Here is a 20,935-nt window from a genome sequence, read left to right as displayed (position 1 = left end):
ATTTTGGTATTGCATACCAGATTTTGGCCCACATGGATTTTATCTTCAACACATGAGGGGATTTCCCTTTCCAGGAGGCGAATAAATTAACTACTATGAGTTATGTTGGGGTTTGAGCATTGAGCTTGTACATATCTTGCATCCATACTTCTTGAGTGAAAGGGCAGTCAATAAATAGATGATTAAGTGTTTCCTAAGCCAAGAAACAAATAGGGCATCTATAGGGCCCGATAATTCCACGTTTTGCTAAGTTGTCTCTTGTCAGGACCCTTCTGTGCATGAGAACTCAGCAGAAGTTTACCTTTGGGAGACCAAAGGGGTCTCAGACATGCTACCATAGTGAAGGAGAGTGGATTTGCAGGTGTTGTTCTTGGAGAGATGCAAAGCCCTACGATGCTTCATAAGCATCGGTCTTCTCCCAGCTCCAACTGTCCCTTGAGCGGAGGTGCACATGAGCCATTCCCGAGATCACAGCAAAGAAGAGGCGATGTTGAGGATGCATCCTTTTTGGGAAGTGGTGGAAATGCCAGGTGATCCAATTCCCACTAGAGTCCCATGATGAAATATCTACCAGCTTTTGGATGTCATGTTGAGTGAGACGGTCACGCAGATCTGCGAATTCATCGGTGAATTTGAGCGGTTAGAGTCCCATGATCTTATCTTCCCACAACCTGATTCTTTTCCTTTTTCGAGGGATCATGTACAAGTGATCTTTAAAAAACTCCCAGCCTCGACTACATAGCTTCCATAGAGTGGTTCCTATATATGAGGCTCCTTCATCCATATTATTTATTGAGAGCCCGCGCAAATACTTTTTAATGAGTAATTGGCTTACAGGATGTCGATGATTTGAGAAGATTTTCCAAAGAATCTTTCCTCCCAAAGCCAGATTGGCCAACCCGAGGTCTCTTACCTGAAGACCACCTTCTAATAATGGCCTTTTCACAATGTCCCAACTTACCAGGGGAATTTGTTTTTGATTCCCCTTTCCTCCTTTCCACAGGAAATTTCGAATCAACTTAGAAAGATGCTCAGTGATCATTTTTGGAGCCAAAAGAAACGAAACCTGATAGATTGGAGGGAGGAGAGAACAAATTTTAGAAGGATAAGCTTCCTTGCTATGGTAAGCCACTGAACACCCCAAGCAATCATTTTTGCCTTAATCTTGCTGTTAATTTCCAGCTATGAGGGGCCTTGTTGGTTCCCAAAGTTAAAGGCAGGCCTAAGTACTTGAATTTATCCCAGGAGGCGAAGCCCAGGGATAGAAAAATCCGAAGAATGGTTTGTTGATCTACCGCCCATCCATACACTGCACTTTTCCTCCTATTGACCAAAGCTCCGGAAACTCTGTAGGAGCTTTGAATAACATCGTTAAAATCCCTTGCAATTTTAAGGGAGGCCCCTGCCATGAGAAGAGAGTCATTGGCAAACAAGGCGTGGTTGATTTGGTTTGTTCTTCTCATCGCCTTGATGCCTGGAAGTGCCCCATTTAACTTCTCTGTTGTCAGCTTTCGACTTAGAGAATCTTCCATCAAAATGTACATGAAGGGGGACAGTGGGTATCATTTCCTTATGCCCCTCGAAGCTTTGAAATAGTTGGTCGGACTGCCATTTACTAAAGGGGCTATCCACAACTTTCCTATACATGCTTTAATCAATTTTATGAAATCAGAGCTGAAGCTAAAAGTGGAAATAACTTGAAGGAGAAAAGAGTGCCTTAGTCGATCAAAGGCATTCATCATGTCTAGTTTAATGAGCATCCCTTGCTTTTGGCGTTGGTGGCTAGAATGAATGGTTTCCTACACTGGGATCACATTATCGAGGATATGCATGCCTTTAACAAACACACCTTGGTTGGGAGAGATGAGTTTTTCAAGCAGAGGCTTAATTCTGTTCACAAGAAGTTTGGGGAGAATTTTGTAAGAGACATTGCAAAGCGAAATTGGCCTAAAACGGTCAAAAGTCACCTGGTTCACTTCTTTTGGGATTAGCGCTAGGAAAGTGGAGTTTGTGCTTCCTCCCACTTTGGATTTTTGGAGGAAGCCTTTGATTATTCGTAACAGATTAGTTTTGATGATGTCCCAAAAAATTCTATAGAAATGAAAGGAGAACCCATCAGGTCCTGGAGCTTTGTCTGGTTCCATCATTCAGATGACATTGTTGATTTCATCTTCAAGGAAGGGCTTCAAGAGTCTTGAGTTATCCTCCTCGTTTACCATTCTTTGAACCTGAGTGAGGAAGTCTGATGATTCCTCCTCATCGTCCAAATCTTCCTCTTTGGACTACTGATGGAAATGAGAGGTTGTAGCCTCTTTTAACGGAGTTCTACCTTTGAGGATAGTCCAATCAAGGGAGGTAATTTAAGCAATGTGATTTCTAGAAAGACAAGATTGAATTTGCTTATGGAAGAAGGTAGTTTTTTTGTCTCCAGACACGAGCTAGAGATTACGAGATTTGAGCCTCAAGGATTCTTCCTCCACTCTGAATTATCAAAGAGTGATGAGTTGGGCTTCTTGCTCATTCTGAATTTCTGAAGAGGTAATGTCTTGCAACTCCATGTCCAGTTGTTGATTGAATAGATGCTTGGTGGTCTGCTTTCTAAGCCTAGTGGGGGAGTCTGAAGGATTTTCTATCCATTCTTTCAAGTATGTTTTGGTGGCCATTCGTTTTTTTTCCCACACATAGTTGGGTGATCCAAGAACAGAGATGGACCAAGCCTTCAAGACTATGTCCATAAACCCTTCCATGTCTGTCCATATGGGGCTGAATCGGAAGGGGATGGGCCCCAATTTTTCCTCTTCTTCGAACAATAGAAGAATGGGTTTATGATCTAATGTCAACTTTGGCATAATTTTAGTGGAGATAATCTTCTTTTCGGAGAGGAAGGTGCTCTGAAGTAAAAAATTGTCCAAACGAGCTGAAATATGCTTTGCCCCATCTTTGTTGTTTGACCAAGTGTAGAGACCTTTTTTTGGATTAAAATCCAGTAAGTCCCATTGTTGAATCATGTCTTCCACGAAGGGAAGGAAATGACCCCTACTATTGATTCCTCCTCTTTTTTCCTTTAGCTCAAAGATTAGATTTTTGTCTCCTGCTAGAATTATATTCTTGGGGGAGTAAGAATCTAGAAAGTCGGACAGTGTTTTCTAGCTGTTTTTCTTTTCTGTATAGAGGACTAGGACATAAAGATTAAAGAGGGCGAAGGTGATCTTACTTGCAAGGTGCCAGAGTTCGGTATAGATCCAATGATGCGTTTGGAAGGAGCTTTCAAGACGAAATTTGTCTTCCTCGCAAAGAGTGGTGAGCCCACCACATGTACACCTGGCACTTACTACTTTTCTGGCTTTTGTTTTCCATTTTACTTTGTTGAGGTCGAGAAGGGCATCCCCTTATATTTTAGTCTCTTGGAGCATGAGGATCTCGGGGGATTCTGATTCCAAAATGTTTTTCACAACTTCAACTTTTAAGGGATTCCCTAAGCCTCTGCAATTACAAGAGACTAATCGCATTATTTACTAGCAAAGGGGAGAGCAGACCCTCCCTTGGGAGGGCTGGTTCTAGTATTTCTGCCTATGGACATCTCAATTGTGGGTTGGCTGCCTTTCATTTCTTGTCTCTCAACCGCTTGTTCCCTTGCCTCTCTGTGAGATTTCGTCCCAACTCTTTTCAAAGGCCTCTCGATTGTCTCATCTTTCGAGGATCTAGAGATCTCTAGAGACTTCTTCCTTGTCATCTCTACATAGGATGGGGGGCTAAATGTACCTCTTGGAGGTCTGTCTTGTATAGGGCCTATTTCCTTTGGTCTTTTATCTTCTACCATAGTAATGGGCTATTGTTCGGCCTCTTCGACTGCTGGAGCTAGGGGTTCTTCTGGTGTGCTGAGTATTTCAAAGGTATTGTTGGATGTCTCTGCTCTTGGAGGGCTTGTGCTCCCCTCTCCTTGTACCATGGGAGGTGCTCCACTCCCCATGGGCACTACTTTCCCTTTGGTTTTGCTATTCTTTTTGGTTGGTGCTGATTTCTAAACCTGAGTCCATTGTTCTCCCTTCGAGTTCTCGACCTCTTCCTCTGTTTTCTTTTTACAATGCCTGGCAAAGCGCCCATAGCCATGACAATGCTGGCATTTAAACAGGAGTTTCTCATAGTCTAACACTTGAATGTGAGACCAATCAGCGATTGTGAGCTTTATAGCTTCAGGGAGGCCTTCCTCTAGGTCGACTTCTACACAAATTCTCACGCAGGATTACTGGTCCCTCCTTTCTGCACGGTCTATGTATTTTCCAAGCTTATTGCCTATGGTTTCTAGAGATTTGGGGTTCCAGCAGTGCAGAGGTAAGTGAGGCAGGTGTACCCAAACAGGGAAAACCGAGGGAACATCCTGAGTCGGATCAAAATCCAGGGTCCATTGATTCAAGTGCTGACCCTAAGGGCCCTTGAAATACAGGCCATTTCTGAATATGAGACTTATATCCTCTATCATATCAAAGACGAACACAACGAAGCCCTTACTGACTAAGTGACTTATGGTTCCTTCTTTGACCAGAGATCTCCAGTTTCTTTGCACCCACACATCAACAGCGTTGGGCAAGGGCCAAAGCCTGGTGAACTGCCCTATAAGCCTTTTTTCTTCTAGATTAAGAGCCGATCTATAAGGTTCTTCAGTTGGCAAGGCAAACGTGCGGATGGTTTCCAACCTTTTGACAAACTTCTCTTGGTTTTCGTTTGTTGCATGTAGCTACTGGCTTCCTAAACATCGTCAGGTTGGGAGGAATAGGAGGATCAGCCTTAGGCCCCCCTCCTGGGACCATGGCAGTGGAGCAACACAAATATGCACTCTAGATTGGAGGTGACCATTGCACCGTGCAAACGATCATTAAAAAAAGTCTTAAGGTATCTTCAAGGAACTATAAATTTTGGCATTAAATATACTGATTCTTTTGATGTTAAACTGACAAGCTATTCAGATTCAGAGTGGGTTGGAGATCTGAACGATAAAATATCTATAACAGGGTATGCTTTCAATATTGGGTCCGAGGTTATTTCTTGGTGCAGTAAAAATCAAAGTACGATATCTCTATCATGAACAGAAGCAGAGTATCAAGTTGTATGTGTAGCCACTTGTGAAGCAATTTGGTTGAGGAGACTTCTTCATGGTGCAGAAAAAGAACAAAAGGATACTACGGTGATCAAATGCGACAACCAAAGTTCAATCAAGCTCGCAAATAATCTTATTTTTCATAAAAGCATAAAACATATAGATACTCAATTTTACTTTGTTAGAGAAAAATTTTAGGCTAAAGAGATTTTTATTGAATATTCTAACACCGGTGAAAATGCAGCTCATAGCTTCACAAGTCTCTTGGAAAGACTAAATTTGAATTGTTTAGGGAGATGTTAGGTGTGCAAGTGAATCCTTCCTCCATTAAGGGGAATTTTTTATTGAATATTGTAACACTTGTGAAAATGGAGTTCATATCTTCACCAAGCCTCTTGGGAAGACTAAATTTGAATTGTTTAGAGAGATGTTACGTGCACAATTGAATCCTTTCTCCATTAAGGGTGAGAGTTGAAAATAAATGTAGAAAATTTGTTTCACAATTATATATGTCCTATATTAGACTTAGTTCCTATTTTCTAAGAGATGGCTTTTATCTCCTTAAATTGAATGTAGCTTGGGCAATCTCAAAGTGTAGCTTGCTCACTTATGAGCTGCTAATTTATATCAGTTTCACTTTGTGTTTAGATTCTTTTAACAAATTTACTAGCCATTGTTAAATTTAATTTTCTAAAAATAATGCGAAACTAATAAATAAATTAACTCAATAATTAATAGGAGATATTTTCGCTAATATCAGTACCCACGCTATGAAAGAAATAAATCCAGCACTTTCATTTACTTTGTCAGTTTGAATTTGTGGCACTTTCATTTTCTTTGCTTTAATTGACTACAATGAACATTCGTAGTTATGGAATTTGGGGCACTTTCATTTTCTTTGCTTTAATTGACTACAATGAACATTCGTAGTTATGGGTAACAAATAACTTCTAGCACGTTCATTTTCTTTGTCAGTTTGTGGCACTTTCATTTTCTTTGCTTTAATTGACTACAATGAACATCCGTAGTCATTGGTAACAAACAACTAGTCGCTCTTCTCGACTTTTGTTTCATCCTTTGGTGTAATCATGGTTGTTGCAAAGGAGGAGCTCTGTGTTGTGGCTCTTCTGTTTCCAATTCTGGCTATGGTGTCCCTTGCACAGTACCATGGAAATACTATGTCAGTTTTCTCATTCCCATCATTCGGCAACGAAAACAGCAGTCGGTTGATATACATAGGAAATGCTTCTTCTTCACATGGTTACATCGATCTCACTCCATCGCCGAATACTACATCCAGTGCTTCCCATGAGTATTCTGACATGTATAAGTGCATCGGAAGGGTTCTTTACCGTGAACCCATCACGCTCTGGCCGGCCACATTTACTACCACCTTCACCCTGTTGGTTAAAACCATCACACTCCCTGATGGGTTGAAGAATTTCAATGGCGACGGTCTGGCCTTCATCATAGTCCCCAACACGAGACCCTTTCCCCCAGACAGTTGGGGAGGATACCTGGGCTTGTTCGATTCATCCACCGACGGAAACACAAGGAATCAGCTAGCCATCGAATTCGACACCTTCCAAAACGAGCGAGATCCAAACGACAACCATGTCGGCATAGACACCAACAGCAGAACATCCAACGCCACCGCCGATCTCGGTAAAAACAGGATCGACCTCAAATCGGGGCGGCCGATAAGGTTTCAAATCCATTACGATGGGTGGAGCAAAACCCTGCAAATATATGCCGCCTATGCAGATCGACCAGTTCCCTATTCGTTCATCTTAAATCACACAATCGAGCTATCAAGAACGGTTCCGAGATCAGCGTACCTGGGATTCTCGGCTGCAACGGGGAATTCTTTCGAGATTCAGCGTATTTTGGACTGGAATTTCAGTTCCGTTAGCCTGCCCGAGTCGTCTTTGCATATGCACCCAGAACAGACTTCGAAGCACAATTCGATAAGTAGGGGACTCCAGATCAGCCTCCTTGTCGGTTCTATTACCGCCGGGCTTGTGCTGGCAGGATTGTCGGCATGGTTCGTTGCTAGAACTACGAATAGGAGAAGAGGTACCGGACCGATCTCACACCAGGGGCTGAGCGGGAATCTGGCAATTATGGAGGGTCAATCAGCAGGCTCACCGTATGGCCCTCATGGGTTCTCCTACGAACGATTGTGTGGGGCGACAAAGAACTTTAGCGCGACGGAACTGCTCGGAACCGGCGGCTTTGGGAGCGTTTACAAGGGAACTCTTGAAGGTCGGGACGGAGCCGCGGCACTTGTCGCGGTGAAGAGAATCTCCGCAGTGTCGAGACAGGGAGAAAGGGAATTTATGTCGGAGATCAGTACCATAGGTCGACTTCGCCACAGGAACCTGGTGCAGCTCCAGGGCTGGTGCCATGACAGGGACGAGCTGTTGCTCGTCTATGACTATATGCCCAACGGTAGCCTCGAGAAGCTCCTCTTCACCCATCCAGGGGACAAACATCCGAATCAGGCCCCCCTGACATGGGTTCGAAGGCACCGAATCTTATGTGGGCTGGCTTCAGCTTTGTTGTATCTTCACGAAGAATGGGAGCAGAGGATCGTTCACCGGGACGTTAAACCCAGCAACGTTATGCTGGATGGGGACTTCAATGCCCGTCTAGGTGACTTCGGACTCGCGAGACTCATTGAACACGACGAGACATCTCCTGCTGTCACAACCAAGATGGCAGGGACGCCTGGCTACTGGGCGCCCGAGTGCGGTTACACAGGCAGGGCCACTGCAGAATCCGATGTTTACAGTTTCGGGGTCGTTGTGTTGGAGGTGGCCAGCGGCAGGCCCGTTGTGGAGCGAAATCCACCATTATCAGAGGGAAATTTGGTGGACTGGATCTGGGATCTTTACGGGCAGGGAAGAGTTATGGAGGCTGCGGATCCAAGATTGGGTGGGGATTTTGAGGAAGAGCAGATGAAACGAGCATTGATTTTGGGACTTTCTTGCTCACATCCGGATCCACAGCTGCGTCCTACAATCAGAGAAGCGTTGCAAGTTCTCATAAATCCCAGTGAACAGTTAATGATGCTTCCTTCTGTTGGGTATTTTTAATGGGGAAAATACCAAAAACCAAGATTCAATTTAAACACAGAGACAATGCTCTGTTCTTTGACTCCAGGATCTTTTGTGCACACAGAAGACTTAAAAAAAATTCACTGAGGAACAGAGGATTTCACCATAAAATATTTCTATTCATTAAAACAAAAAAACATTCACTGTGTCTCCATATGAGAATTTACACTGCTGGAAAAATTCCCATTAACATTTACTGCTGTAAAACCTCCATTCACATTTACTGGTGTAAAACAATTTTACATACTGCTGTAAAAGCAAAACTTACACAGGCTTACAAAATTCGCTCCACCATTTTCCTTATGCACTGCTGTGCAAAACCACACATGGTTTTTCGCTATGGCCAACACAAAAAAAATTACATCGCCAAAAAAAAACTCACACCCCTGTTCTTGTTTTTCTACACACTGCTGTGTGTTTTCCCTTTTTCAAAAATACAATGAGCAAAAACTCAAGCATATATGTTTTGCTCGCTATATAAAACATAATGCGTAAAAACTCTATATTACCGTGGCCCCTTTTTTTTTTTACATTACATATGGTCAACACTTAAATAAATATATGCCGTATATATAAAACTAAATGTATTACGTGCCCTATGTAAAAAACTTAACTATTCACCTAAGTTTATGACAAGCATTAATGAAAGGTATGGTCAACCATGCTTTTAATTTACTCCACACAAAACATTGAATTGATGTGGGTTCGTATGCAGCTCCAGGTGATCAACGGCGGAGAACACGGGAGCAAATCCAACGGTGGAGAACAATATCGGAGGACCAACAAGTGTTGAACTTTATCCTCCGAGAAAATGACGTTGCGTTACGTCAGGGCTGAACCACGTGTCAGCTCCACATTTTCTCGGGCCCTTGTGTACGAAAACCATTCTCTGCAGGTAGGCGGTCCGAGAAATATTTAAACCGGTTTGTAGTTTTTGCTGGCGGTTTTGGGGAGCGTACGGCTGCGTTGAAATTATATTTCAACACTCCCCTTTAATTTCAACAGCTGGGCATTCGGTCATACCGAGACACTTTCTCAAAAATTCAAAGCTCTTCTGATCAAGTGGCTTTGTCAAGATGTCTGCTACCTGTTCTTGAGTCCTGCAATGTTCTAGGACAATTTCTCCATTGTTCACTAATTCTCTGATGTAGTGAAACCTTGTATCAATGTGTTTCGTTCTCTTATGAAACGCTGAATTCTTTGACAAAGCAATAGCTGAGCTATTGTCACAAAAAATCACTGTCGCTTTTGCCTGCTCTTGGCCTAAGCTTCTCAACATTCTTCTCATCCACACTGCCTGACAAGCTGCTGCTGTCGCTGCCACATATTCAGCCTCTGCTGTAGACAATGCTACAATGGACTGCTTCTTAGAAGCCCATGAAATGGCTCCTGAACCCATATTAAAAACATAACCGGAAGTGCTCTTCCGATCATCTACACTTCCAGCCCAATCGCTGTCTGTGTATCCAACCAAATCTGAATGTTCTGAGGCATGATATAAAATTCCAAACATTTTGGTACCTTTGACATACCTCAAAATTCTCTTTGCTGCCTGCCAATGTGCCTCCTTCGGCCTCTCCATGAACCTGGAAATTAAACTAACTGCATACATTAAATCAGGCCTAGTTGCTGTTAAATACATAAGGCTGCCCACAATACTTTTATACAAGCTAGGATCAAAATCCTTGCTGCTGTCCTCTCTGCTGAGTTTTAATCCCATTACTGTGGGAGTGATGGCTGCCTTGCATTCTTGCATGTTAAATCTGTCCAAAACTTGATTTACATATCTTGCTTGAGATATAAAAATTCCTTTTTCATTTTGATCTACTTCTATGCCTAAGAAGTATCTCAAGAAACCCATGTCAGTCATTTCAAATTCATCCTTCATGACTGATTTAAATTTTTTAATGAGCTGATCATCATTACCTGTGAAAATCACATCATCAACATACAAAACAACAATTAAAATCTTACCATCCTTTTCCTCGATGTAGACTGTGGGTTCTCCTTCACACTTGTCAAATTCATTATCCAATAGATATGAATCTATCCTGCTGTACCATGCTCTTGGCGCTTGCTTCAGCCCATAAAGAGCTTTCTTCAATTTGCACACTTTGTGCTCTTCACCTTTCTTCTTATATCCAAGAGGCTGTTCCACATAGACCTCTTCCATTAACACTCCATTTAGGAATGCTGACTTCACGTCCATTTGGTAGACTTTCCATTTGTTTTGAGCTGCTATGGACAGCACTGCTCTCACGGTTTCCATTCTTGCAACCGGGGCGAAAGTCTCCTCATAATCTCTCCCATACTGCTGCTTGTAGCCTTTGACAACCAACCTTGCCTTGTGCCTTTCAATCTTGCCTTCAGCATTGCTCTTGGTCTTGTAGACCCATTTCACACCAATGACTTCTTTGCCTTTTGGTAACTCAACCAAATCCCATGTTTTGTTTCTCTCTATGGCATTCATCTCCTCATCCATAGCTTCTATCCATTTCTTATCTTTAATAGCTTCTTCAAAATGAATAGGATCATCAACATGACAATACAAGGCAAATAAGGAATTCATTCCTTCTTCATAAATTTCACTTAGATTTCTAAACTTCTTACCTCGTTCACTTGGTGTGCAAGTGCTTGAAGATGCACTTGAATTTCCTCCTTGTGGTGTGCTTGGAGAAGCACTCTCATTGATCCTCAATGGTGTACCTTGCTGTCCTTGTGTTGGCGCTGCTGTTTGGGGATTCATTTCAGCCACTTCCTCTTCATCTTCATCATGAGACAAACAGTGTTTAACATTAACTGTCTTCTCTATGCTTCCATCCCAAGCTTCCTCTTCTATGAATTGAACATCCCTGCTGACAAAGAACTTCTTGGTAGATGGAATGTACAGCCTGTAGGCTTTGGATTCATCACTGTATCCAATGAAGATGCATTTCTCCCCTTTGCTGTCCAACTTCCTCCTTAGCTGATCTGGAATGTGTGCATAGGCCACACATCCAAAAACTCTCATGTGGGTGACTCCTTGCTTTCTCCCACTCCATGCCTCTTCTGGCACTTTGTTCATGACTGCTTTTGTAGGACACCTGTTCAATATATAAACTGCACAATGTACAGCTTCAGCCCAATACTCATTTGGCAAATGCTTTGCCTTCAACATGCTCCTTGCCATCTCCATGATGGTTCTGTTCTTCCTTTCAGCAACTCCATTTTGCTGTGGAGTGTACCTTGCTGTAAACTGTTTATGTATTCCATTTTCTCTACAAAATCTTAGGAATTCCTTGGAGATATATTCACCTCCTCTATCAGTTCTCAAAACTTTAATGTGCAGCCCGCTTTGGTTTTCAACAAATGCTTTGAAGTTTTGGAATTTCTCAAAGACTTCACTTTTGTTCTTGAGGAAATATATCCAAGTCTTTCTTGTAAAATCATCAATGAATGTCAAGAAATATAGGCTGCCAGCTAATGATGGAGCTTGCATTGGTCCACACAAATCTGAGTGGATAATCTCTAAGGGTGTCTTTGCCCTTATGCTTTTCCCTGATGGAAAACTTTCTCTATGTTGTTTTCCCAAAATGCAGCCTTCACATAGGCTGTCCGGTTTCTCTATCAATGGTAATCCCTTTACCATTCCTTTCCTACTCAACAAATTTAGACCTCCAAAATTGAGATGCCCAAATCTCAAGTGCCACAACCAATTTTCATCCTTTGGCACGCTTTGGAAGGCCTCTTGGGTAACTGCTGCAATTTCATTTTTGTTTTTCAAATCTGCCCTGATCCTCAAAGGGAACATCCTGTTCCTTGTCATCTTCACTTCAGCAATGCATCTTTTGCTGGGTGGTATATCCATGATGGTGCATACATCATTTTTAAAGAAAACATTGTACCCCTTATGGACAAGCTGTCCAACACTCAAGAGATTACATCTCATTCCGGGGACATAGTATACATCTGCTATGGTTTTCCTTTCTCCTTGCTTTGAAAGTATTTTTATTTCTCCTTTTCCCATAACAGACACTTTACTATCAGTTCCTAGTGTGACCTCTGATTTCAAATTCTGATTTAAGGCTGAAAAGAGGGCTATATTCCCTGTCATATGGTTGCTGCAACCTGAGTCTAAAAACCATATGTCCTCACTATGTGTTTCAGCCATGTTACAAGCTAGCAGGACATTGTCTTGACTGCTGTTTTCTCTTGTAACATTTGCATTTTGTCTGCTGTTCTTATCATGCTGTTTCTTTCTACAATCACTAGCATAATGTCCATACCTTTTGCAATAATAGCATTGAACATTAGATTTATCATACCTTTGTCCTTGAGCATGAAACTGTTCTCTTTGTTGGCTGCTGCCTTGACCTTGGTTCTGATTTGGATTGCTGCCTCTTCCTTGTGCATTTGATGAGTTGTTCCTTCCACCTCTATTCTGGCTTCTGCCTCTTCCTCTTTTGTTTCCTCTGCCTTGACCTCTGCCTCTTCCAAAGGACATCTGGGTCTTGAAGGCTTGCTCAAGAGATGAGTTTTCATTCCTACTCAACCTCTGCTCATGTGTTATCAGTGATGCATGCAGCTCATCAACTGAATAGCTTGAGAGATCCTTTGTCTCTTCAATGGTGGTGACTATGGCATCAAACCTTGAGGGTAAGACCCTCAATATTTTCTCCACAATTCTTCTGTCTTCAATGGTTTCTCCATGAGTTCTCATTTGTGTGATTACACCAATCACATGAGTGAAGAATGAGTCAATGTTATCTGACTCCTTCATGTTCAAGTTCTCAAAATCCTTTCTCAGCAATTGTAGCTTTGCTGTCTTCACTCTCTCCATGCCTTGATAGGCTGTCTTGAGGGTTTGCCATGCTTCATTGGCTGTCTTAGCTGCTGCTAACCTTGGAAACATACTCTGGTCTACTGCTAGATATAACAACACACGGGCTTTTGAATCTTTCTTCCTATTGTTCTTCAGCAGATCCTTCTCTCCTTGAGTTAATGCATTGAACTCAGTTTCATCTGCTGGTTCTTCAAAGCCTTCTTCAACTATTTCCCATAAATCTTGGGAAGCAAGCAGAGCTGTCATAGTTATTGACCAGTAGTCATAGTTCTTCCCATTAAACTGTGGGAGCTGGGTGTTAAACAAACCCATACCAGTGCTTGTGCTGGCCATTCCTTGACTGTGTATTTAAAACACTGACTGTCTCTTCAATAACAAACAAGATAGCTATGAAGAATACCTGAATCCTTTGTTGTCTGAGTCTTCTGTCTGCCTGAGAAGTTTTGCTGCAGCAACAACCTTCTCCCTTCAGCTTCTTTAACTTTTTTTTAAAGAGCCTAAGCCTGCTCTGATACCACTGTTGGGTATTTTTAATGGGGAAAATACCAAAAACCAAGATTCAATTTAAACACAGAGACAATGCTCTGTTCTTTGACTCCAGGATCTTTTGTGCACACAGAAGACTTAAAAAAAATTCACTGAGGAACAGAGGATTTCACCATAAAATATTTCTATTCATTAAAACAAAAAAACATTCACTGTGTCTCCATATGAGAATTTACACTGCTGGAAAAATTCCCATTAACATTTACTGCTGTAAAACCTCCATTCACATTTACTGGTGTAAAACAATTTTACATACTGCTGTAAAAGCAAAACTTACACAGGCTTACAAAATTCGCTCCACCATTTTCCTTATGCACTGCTGTGCAAAACCACACATGGTTTTTCGCTATGGCCAACAAAAAAAAAATTACATCGCCAAAAAAAAACTCACACCCCTGTTCTTGTTTTTCTACACACTGCTGTGTGTTTTCCCTTTTTCAAAAATACAATGAGCAAAAACTCAAGCATATATGTTTTGCTCGCTATATAAAACATAATGCGTAAAAACTCTATATTACCGTGGCCCCTTTTTTTTTTTACATTACATATGGTCAACACTTAAATAAATATATGCCGTATATATAAAACTAAATGTATTACGTGCCCTATGTAAAAAACTTAACTATTCACCTAAGTTTATGACAAGCATTAATGAAAGGTATGGTCAACCATGCTTTTAATTTACTCCACGCAAAACATTGAATTGATGTGGGTTCGTATGCAGCTCCAGGTGATCAACGGCGGAGAACACGGGAGCAAATCCAACGGTGGAGAACAATATCGGAGGACCAACAAGTGTTGAACTTTATCCTCTGAGAAAATGACGTTGCGTTACGTCAGGGCTGAACCACGTGTCAGCTCCACATTTTCTCGGGCCCTTGTGTACGAAAACCATTCTCTGCAGGTAGGCGGTCCGAGAAATCTTTAAACCGGTTTGTGGTTTTTGCTGGCGGTTTTGGGGAGCGTACGGCTGCGTTGAAATTATATTTCAACACCTTCTTCGAGGCCATTGGCTATTTATGTTGTTTTGCCACCCATAGCCTCCTTCCATTCTCCGTCTGCTACATCCCGTTCAAATGATGTCGGCCACGCCAAGTCTGAGAGCAGTAATGGAATCGCGTCAGTACAGACTCCGTACTGACTCCGCCTTAAAATATGGTAAAATATATATGAAACCCATAATAAATGTATGATAATGACGTGAGTTTCACAGACAGCATCTATCCTATGGCATCATATAGGGAAGAGATATGCTTTATGCTATTTTCTCTCTTTTCTGTAAGAAGAACACGAACGCTCTAATCTGGGCTAGGTTTGGTGCAGCGCTATCCATGGTTCTAAATAGGTAGCATACAGTGAGCAGGTCAATAAATTTAACGACAAAGAGTAAAGTATTTGGCTCCAAAAGAAAATCGAAGTTATAATTTTTTTCTTATGTATTTATATACAGTGTAAAAGCCAATAAAAATGGAAGATTCATTTCCAGATCCATTAAACCTCAAAGCTATTTCGTCTCACTTCGAGTGTACAGAAATATTATTTCCAGTTCAATGAACCTTCAATTTGGCTTTGCATAAACTTCATTTCAGATCCATTAAGCTCCTGAGAAATTTATACATTTAATTCCTTTGCATCGTGGAATTTCTATTTTCTATAGTTTGATTGTGTATACTACAAATATTGAGATTATATTTTAACATGGTAATTTGCACTAAGGTCTCCCAATTTAAATTCACGCCGTCCGGGCCCTATGCGTAAAAACTTCCTTTCCAGGTTGATTAAGCCTTATGACATATCTTCAAACCCTTCAACGTTTGCGAGGTTCCATTTCAGATTGATTGAGAGAGAGACAAGGAGAGAGGGATGGAGAAATGGGGTTGGAAGGAAAGAGAGGGAGGGGAGACGAATCACATAGGGAGAGAAAAGTGGGAAGAGAGAGAGGGAGTGATAAGAGATGGAGAGAGAGTGTATATGTTTGGGGTGAGATAGAGAGATAAAGAATGAGAGATAGAGAGAAGAGGGGGAGAGAAGGAGAGATAGTGACAGAGTTGGAGGGCATAGAGAGAGAGACAAATACAAAGGTAGAGAGAAAAGTGGGAAGAGAGAGAAAGATAGATATATAGATGGAAGGTGAAGAGAGGGAAGAAGAGAGAGATAGATAGATATGGAAGGAGAAAGCATGTGTGTTTGTGTGTTTGGGGAGGGGGCTGAGATAGAGAGACAAAGAAGGAGAGATGGCAGGAGATATAGATATAGATGCAGGGGGAAAGAGGGAAGAAGAATTCTTGCACTAGATGCACTGATATCATTGTAGATGGTAATTTATAATCCTGTTTGATTATTTACATTAAAGGAGATAAACTGAAGGACATGGAAGAGAATGAATGAAGAGAGAGTGAAGGAGATGAGTAAGAGAGGGAGAGAAGGGTGAGAGAGAGAGGGAGACACAAAGATGTAGGGGGGGAGAGAAGGAGAGAGGGAGACATAAAGATGGAGGGGGCAGAGAGGGAGAGAGGTGACTTGAGAGAGAGGGGGAGGGAGATAAGAAAAAAGAAATACAGAGAAAATGGAGCAAGAGAGAGGGGGGGAGTGAAAAGGAAGAGATGGAGAGAGAGTGTATGTTTGGGGGTGAGATAGAGAGACAAAGAAGGAGAGATGGAGGGAGATATAAATATATATATGGAGGGGGAAGAGAAGAAAGAATATTTCTTGGATTAAATATATTGAATTCATAGTAGATTGTGATTTCTAATCCTATTTAATTGCTTGCACTAGATGCATTAATTCCAATGTAGATGTTGATTTCTAATAATATTTGATTGCTTGCACTAGATTTATTGATTTCAACGTAGATGTTGATTTCTAACCTTATTTGATTGCTTGCACTAGATGCATTGATTTTAGTGTAGATGTCAATTTCTAATTTTATTTGATTGATTGCACTATATGCATTGATTTCAATGTAGATGGTGATTTCTAATTCTATTTGATTGCTTGTACTAGATGCATTGATTTCGGTGTAGATTGTGATTTCTAAGCCTATTTAATTGTTTGCACTAAATGCATTGATTTCAATGTAGGTGGTGATTTCTAATCCTATTTGATTGCTTGCATTAGATGCATTGATTTTAGTGTAGATGTTGATTACTAATAGTGTTTGATTGTTTGCACTAGATGCATTGATTTCATTGTAGATGTTGATTTCTAATCTTATTTGATTTCTTGCACTAGATGCATTGATTTTAGTGTAGATGTTGATTTCTAATATTATTTGATTGCTTGCGTTAGATTCATTTATTTCAGCCTAGATGTTTCTTAATCTTTTTTAATTGCATGCATTAAATGCATTATTTTCAGTGTAGATGATGATTTCTTATTTGATGTAACTTAATGTATGATGGTACATTAACTTAAAGAGGTATGATTTTAGTGTAAGCACAAAAAAATGCCTGACAATTTGCATTGGTTTTTGTGTTATAGTAATTCAACCTATTAATATTGGAGAACAAGAGAGACACGGTATATTTTTTACTACAATAGTTGAAGTTAAATAATTTAATGTTTTACAATCATTTTCATATAATCGATATGAAAATATGGAATAACTAACAAATAATGTAAATATTTTGTAAATATGACCACTCATTTAAGAAAATCAAAATTACATTATTTCTTGACTTTTGCAAAACAAACTATTTATAAAAAAAAATCATCAAAATATTTTGAAGGAAATAAATTATTTCAAACATAAGCAATGAAACAAATGATTTCAAGAGTAATTTTGATGCAACAAATTATTAAAACTACTAGTCAAGATATATTAAGAATTATTAATTGTCAAAAGTTGTAATATCTAAAATTAAATGAAATATATGTGCAATATCAATCCTTTTGCAAACTATTGACAATATTGTCTCCCTTTTTCATCACCAACTAATTACGAACATACAATTACATACACATATAAAAATATAACACAACAAATGTAACATTCAGAAACATTACCATCCAAATCCAAACCCATAAACACACAAACTACTCAAAACATCCAAGTGCAGAGATACAAATCATTCAAGACAAGCAACAAAAACAAAATGAAGAAAAAGAATGACATAGTCGTGTCAAACAAAAAAAACATATTGTAGATTTCAAAATATAAAATTTATCTCAAACATATACATAATAACTATAATAGATCTCGAGATATGAATTTTTTCTCAAATTCCAAACTCCAAAAAAAAATTTACACCAAGATCTTCTCAATAGATTGAGAATTAAATATATCTAAACTAATAATCAACACAAACCTCCATCTTATCTTGGTCTGCATGTGCGTTTTCTGAGATCCGTATACAACATGCTTAACAAAATGTAGCAAATTTTTTATTGATATTACTGCATATATATGTAAGTATAGTTAAATAAATGAATATTAAATCTCGTACGGTTAACCCTTTATATTTTCTTTAAAACGTGTAATATTGACAAGGTACTTAGCAACAAGAACTCAACCAAGTGAACCAACCCTTGAAGCTATATATAATTCGATACATTTATTTTTCTACAGCGTTGACTAACGAAAGAATATGCAGTCACAGAAACAAGCCACGTAAAAGTGTAAATAATTAGACACGTTAAACCGCGCGAATAATTAGACGAATAAAAGATGCAATCAATTAGAAAAGCGATGCTCAAGAATCGGAGGAAAGATAACAAGGTAGAATAATCAAAGCACAGTTCTTTTCTTGACACGGTTGACTAACGCAACCAAAATAATTTGGACCTAATTTATTTTTCAAGTACAGTGTGAAACAAATTAAACCGTCTAAATAATTAGACGAATAAGGAGAACGGGTGATATTATAGGTAAATCTATTATAAATATTAAAACTTTAAAAGTCAGAATTAGTGATGGACTAAGCATAATCAATCTTTATTAAATATATTTATTTTTTAGATATTGATGATGATGATGATGGTGGTTAACGTCTATTAAGATCAAATTGGTCTATCGGACCTACAATTTTCTTAATTTTTACTTATCTGGCTCCTCGTCTTTCTTGGCGAGATTGGTGTTGTAGCTTTCTTTTTTTTCTCTACGGTCTTCCAACTTCCTTTATCTTGCATCTCCTTCATCTCTTCTGGTTCTTGGGACATTGGTGTCTTAGCTTCGCAATCTATTGTGTTTGTTCTTTTCAAGATAGTCAGAGAAGAAGTTTGGTCTAGGAGATCTGCTTTGCTGTTAAATGAAGTTTTATTTTGTGCGGTATTCGAATCCTCATAATTGTTGATTTTTTGGGGCGGGCTTTCTCCTTGCTTGTCTTGAGAGCTGTCTCTTTCTTCCCTGATTTCTTGTGACTCAGAGTTTTCTCTAGAATATTCTTCTTTGATGGCAGTGTAGTGTTCTTTTTGTGCTCCTTCCCACCATGTAGATCTGTGGTGGTTTTTTTTAGCAAAATTTTCTCAGAGGCTTTTGGGCAATTTTTGGCTAGATGCCCTGTCTCAAAGCAGGATTGACATCTGAAGAGGACACTTTCATAATCAAGTTTCTAGTTCCACACATAGTCTTTACTTGTTAAGTTTATTAAAAGTGTTGTGTTAAAAATGAGGAAAAAAACAAGGTAAAATAATCAAAATTTATGGAAAATATTTAACTTTTAAAAATAAAAATAAATTGACTATAATATTTATGATCAACCCATAGACTGACTTAATAACAATGACTTGATTTAATTATGATTCACTTACACAATTAAAAGAAATAAGAAATTATATGTTAAAAATAATCTTAATGTCGAATAAATTTTTAAAAAATATTATTGTTATATTGATATTATTTTTTAAAATTGGAAGGATATCTTTAATACAAAATTAGATTTAATATTATTCATTACATTTCTTCCTGTAAATAGATTGGGTAAGCTTAATGTTTCCAAATCTAATTAAAATTATCTAATTTTATTATTTTAAAAACTATTTTTTAATAAATTTAAACTCTTACTAAATATATAGAAGAATAAATAAAAATACAATTAAAAACATAAATAAAATTCAATTAAAAAAAATCAATTAGAAACCCTTTTCATGGGATCGTTTTTTAATGGTTTGAACCATCGAGCCAAATGATTTTGACGCCTAAAATCATAGTTAATTTAATTTATATATATATATATATATATATATATATATATATATATATATATATATATATAAAAGCTCGGAATCCATGGCCATGGCGATCTCAGAGCAAGCCACCCGATCTTCGATTCCAAGCTTTCTTTACTCCCCTGCTTCTTCTTCTGTGAGCCATCTCAGAGGAGGCTCGTTTGTATCATAGACTCTTATGAACAGAAACAGGAATCCTCTGTCGAAAATGTAAGTGACAACGCCAATGCTCCCAAGACATTTTTCGTGCCGGCGCCCAGCGAGCCGGGGAAAATTGCCATGTTTTCCCCAGTCTTCTATGCGGCCTGCACCATGGGAGGCATTCTTAGCTGCGGTCTCACCCACACTGGCCTAACCCCTCTGGATCTCGTCAAATGCAACATGCAGGTCGGTAATGGGTCAGATCAGCCAGTAGTAGAGGACAAAAGCGAGGCGGGAAGGCCAATCTAGACAGCACGAAGGAGTATATGGTATATGCAGACTGTGACGCCCCAGTACCCTGCTGAACAGGCGAGTGTTTACACCATCGAATGGGAGTTGGGTATAGAGACCCTACCCATAGCGGCCACGAGCCCAGAAACCTGGATCTCCCCAATGGATACAATTGCCCATGACAGAGCGGGTGGATCATTGACTCCCAGATCTGGCCTGGATCTACCCGATCTGGACAACAATCGAAGAAAACGCCAAAATCCAAGAGATCTGGAACCTCTCTCGGATACGAAGTTTGATGGCTCAGTTATGACAAGAAATGAGCCAACCCAGATTGCCAGGTCCGGTTTTCAAATCTTTGTTAATACGCCAAAAGGAACCACAATCGTGATCTGGACTTATGACAACGACAAGGTTTCAGATTTGAAGAATAATATCACTGATCAGATTGGCTACGCGGCAAAGGAACAACACCTGTTAAATGAGGGCAGATCATTGTAGGAATGCAGAACCATGCAAGAATACAACATCAAGCCAGGCTCCACAATCATTCTCAATATGAGATTACGAGGAGGAGCCAAAGACGCTGGAACTAGCTCGCAAAGTAAAGGGTCTTTTAAGGAAGTAGTGAAGGGAAAAGGAAAAAACCCCACAGCTGTCACTGAATCTCCAGGGTAGTACATTGTCGATCAAATGCCGGAGAGCCCATCTATCTCCACCAAAATACCAGAGGTAAAAAATATATATTCAGATCTA

The 20,935-nt window shown here is 39.7% G+C and overlaps 1 protein-coding gene across 1 annotated transcript; it reads left to right on the top strand.

Annotated features, from left to right (window-relative positions):
- The first annotated feature begins 6,183 nt into the window (after nt 1-6,183).
- Nucleotides 6,184-20,680, top strand: LOC149231633 (putative L-type lectin-domain containing receptor kinase S.5). Its single transcript, XM_089381702.1, has 4 exons — nt 6,184-8,183; nt 14,588-14,705; nt 19,898-20,134; nt 20,228-20,680. Exons 1-4 carry the CDS (start codon nt 6,184-6,186, stop codon nt 20,678-20,680), a joined length of 2,808 nt encoding a protein of 935 aa, XP_089237828.1.
- The last annotated feature ends 255 nt before the right edge of the window (nt 20,681-20,935 follow it).

The sequence above is a fragment of the Pinus tabuliformis genome, chromosome J (genome assembly GCF_031772625.1).
Source record: "Pinus tabuliformis cultivar Carrire ecotype Pingquan chromosome J, CPIR1, whole genome shotgun sequence".
In the NCBI taxonomy this organism is placed as follows: Eukaryota; Viridiplantae; Streptophyta; class Pinopsida; order Pinales; family Pinaceae; genus Pinus; species Pinus tabuliformis.
Note: the sequence above shows the minus strand (reverse complement) of the source record. Positions and strands in the feature narration are given on the sequence as shown.

Excerpts from the sequence above, each read along its gene's own strand:
- LOC149231633 (XM_089381702.1), top strand. The coding sequence starts at position 6,184 with ATGGTTGTTGCAAAGGAGGAGCTCTGTGTTGTGGCTCTTCTGTTTCCA. Across the intron at positions 8,184-14,587 it reads ATGATGCTTCCTTCTGTTGG|GCCATTGGCTATTTATGTTG; the intron begins GTATTTTTAATG and ends ACCTTCTTCGAG. Across the intron at positions 14,706-19,897 it reads GCAGTAATGGAATCGCGTCA|AGGAGGCTCGTTTGTATCAT; the intron begins GTACAGACTCCG and ends GAGCCATCTCAG.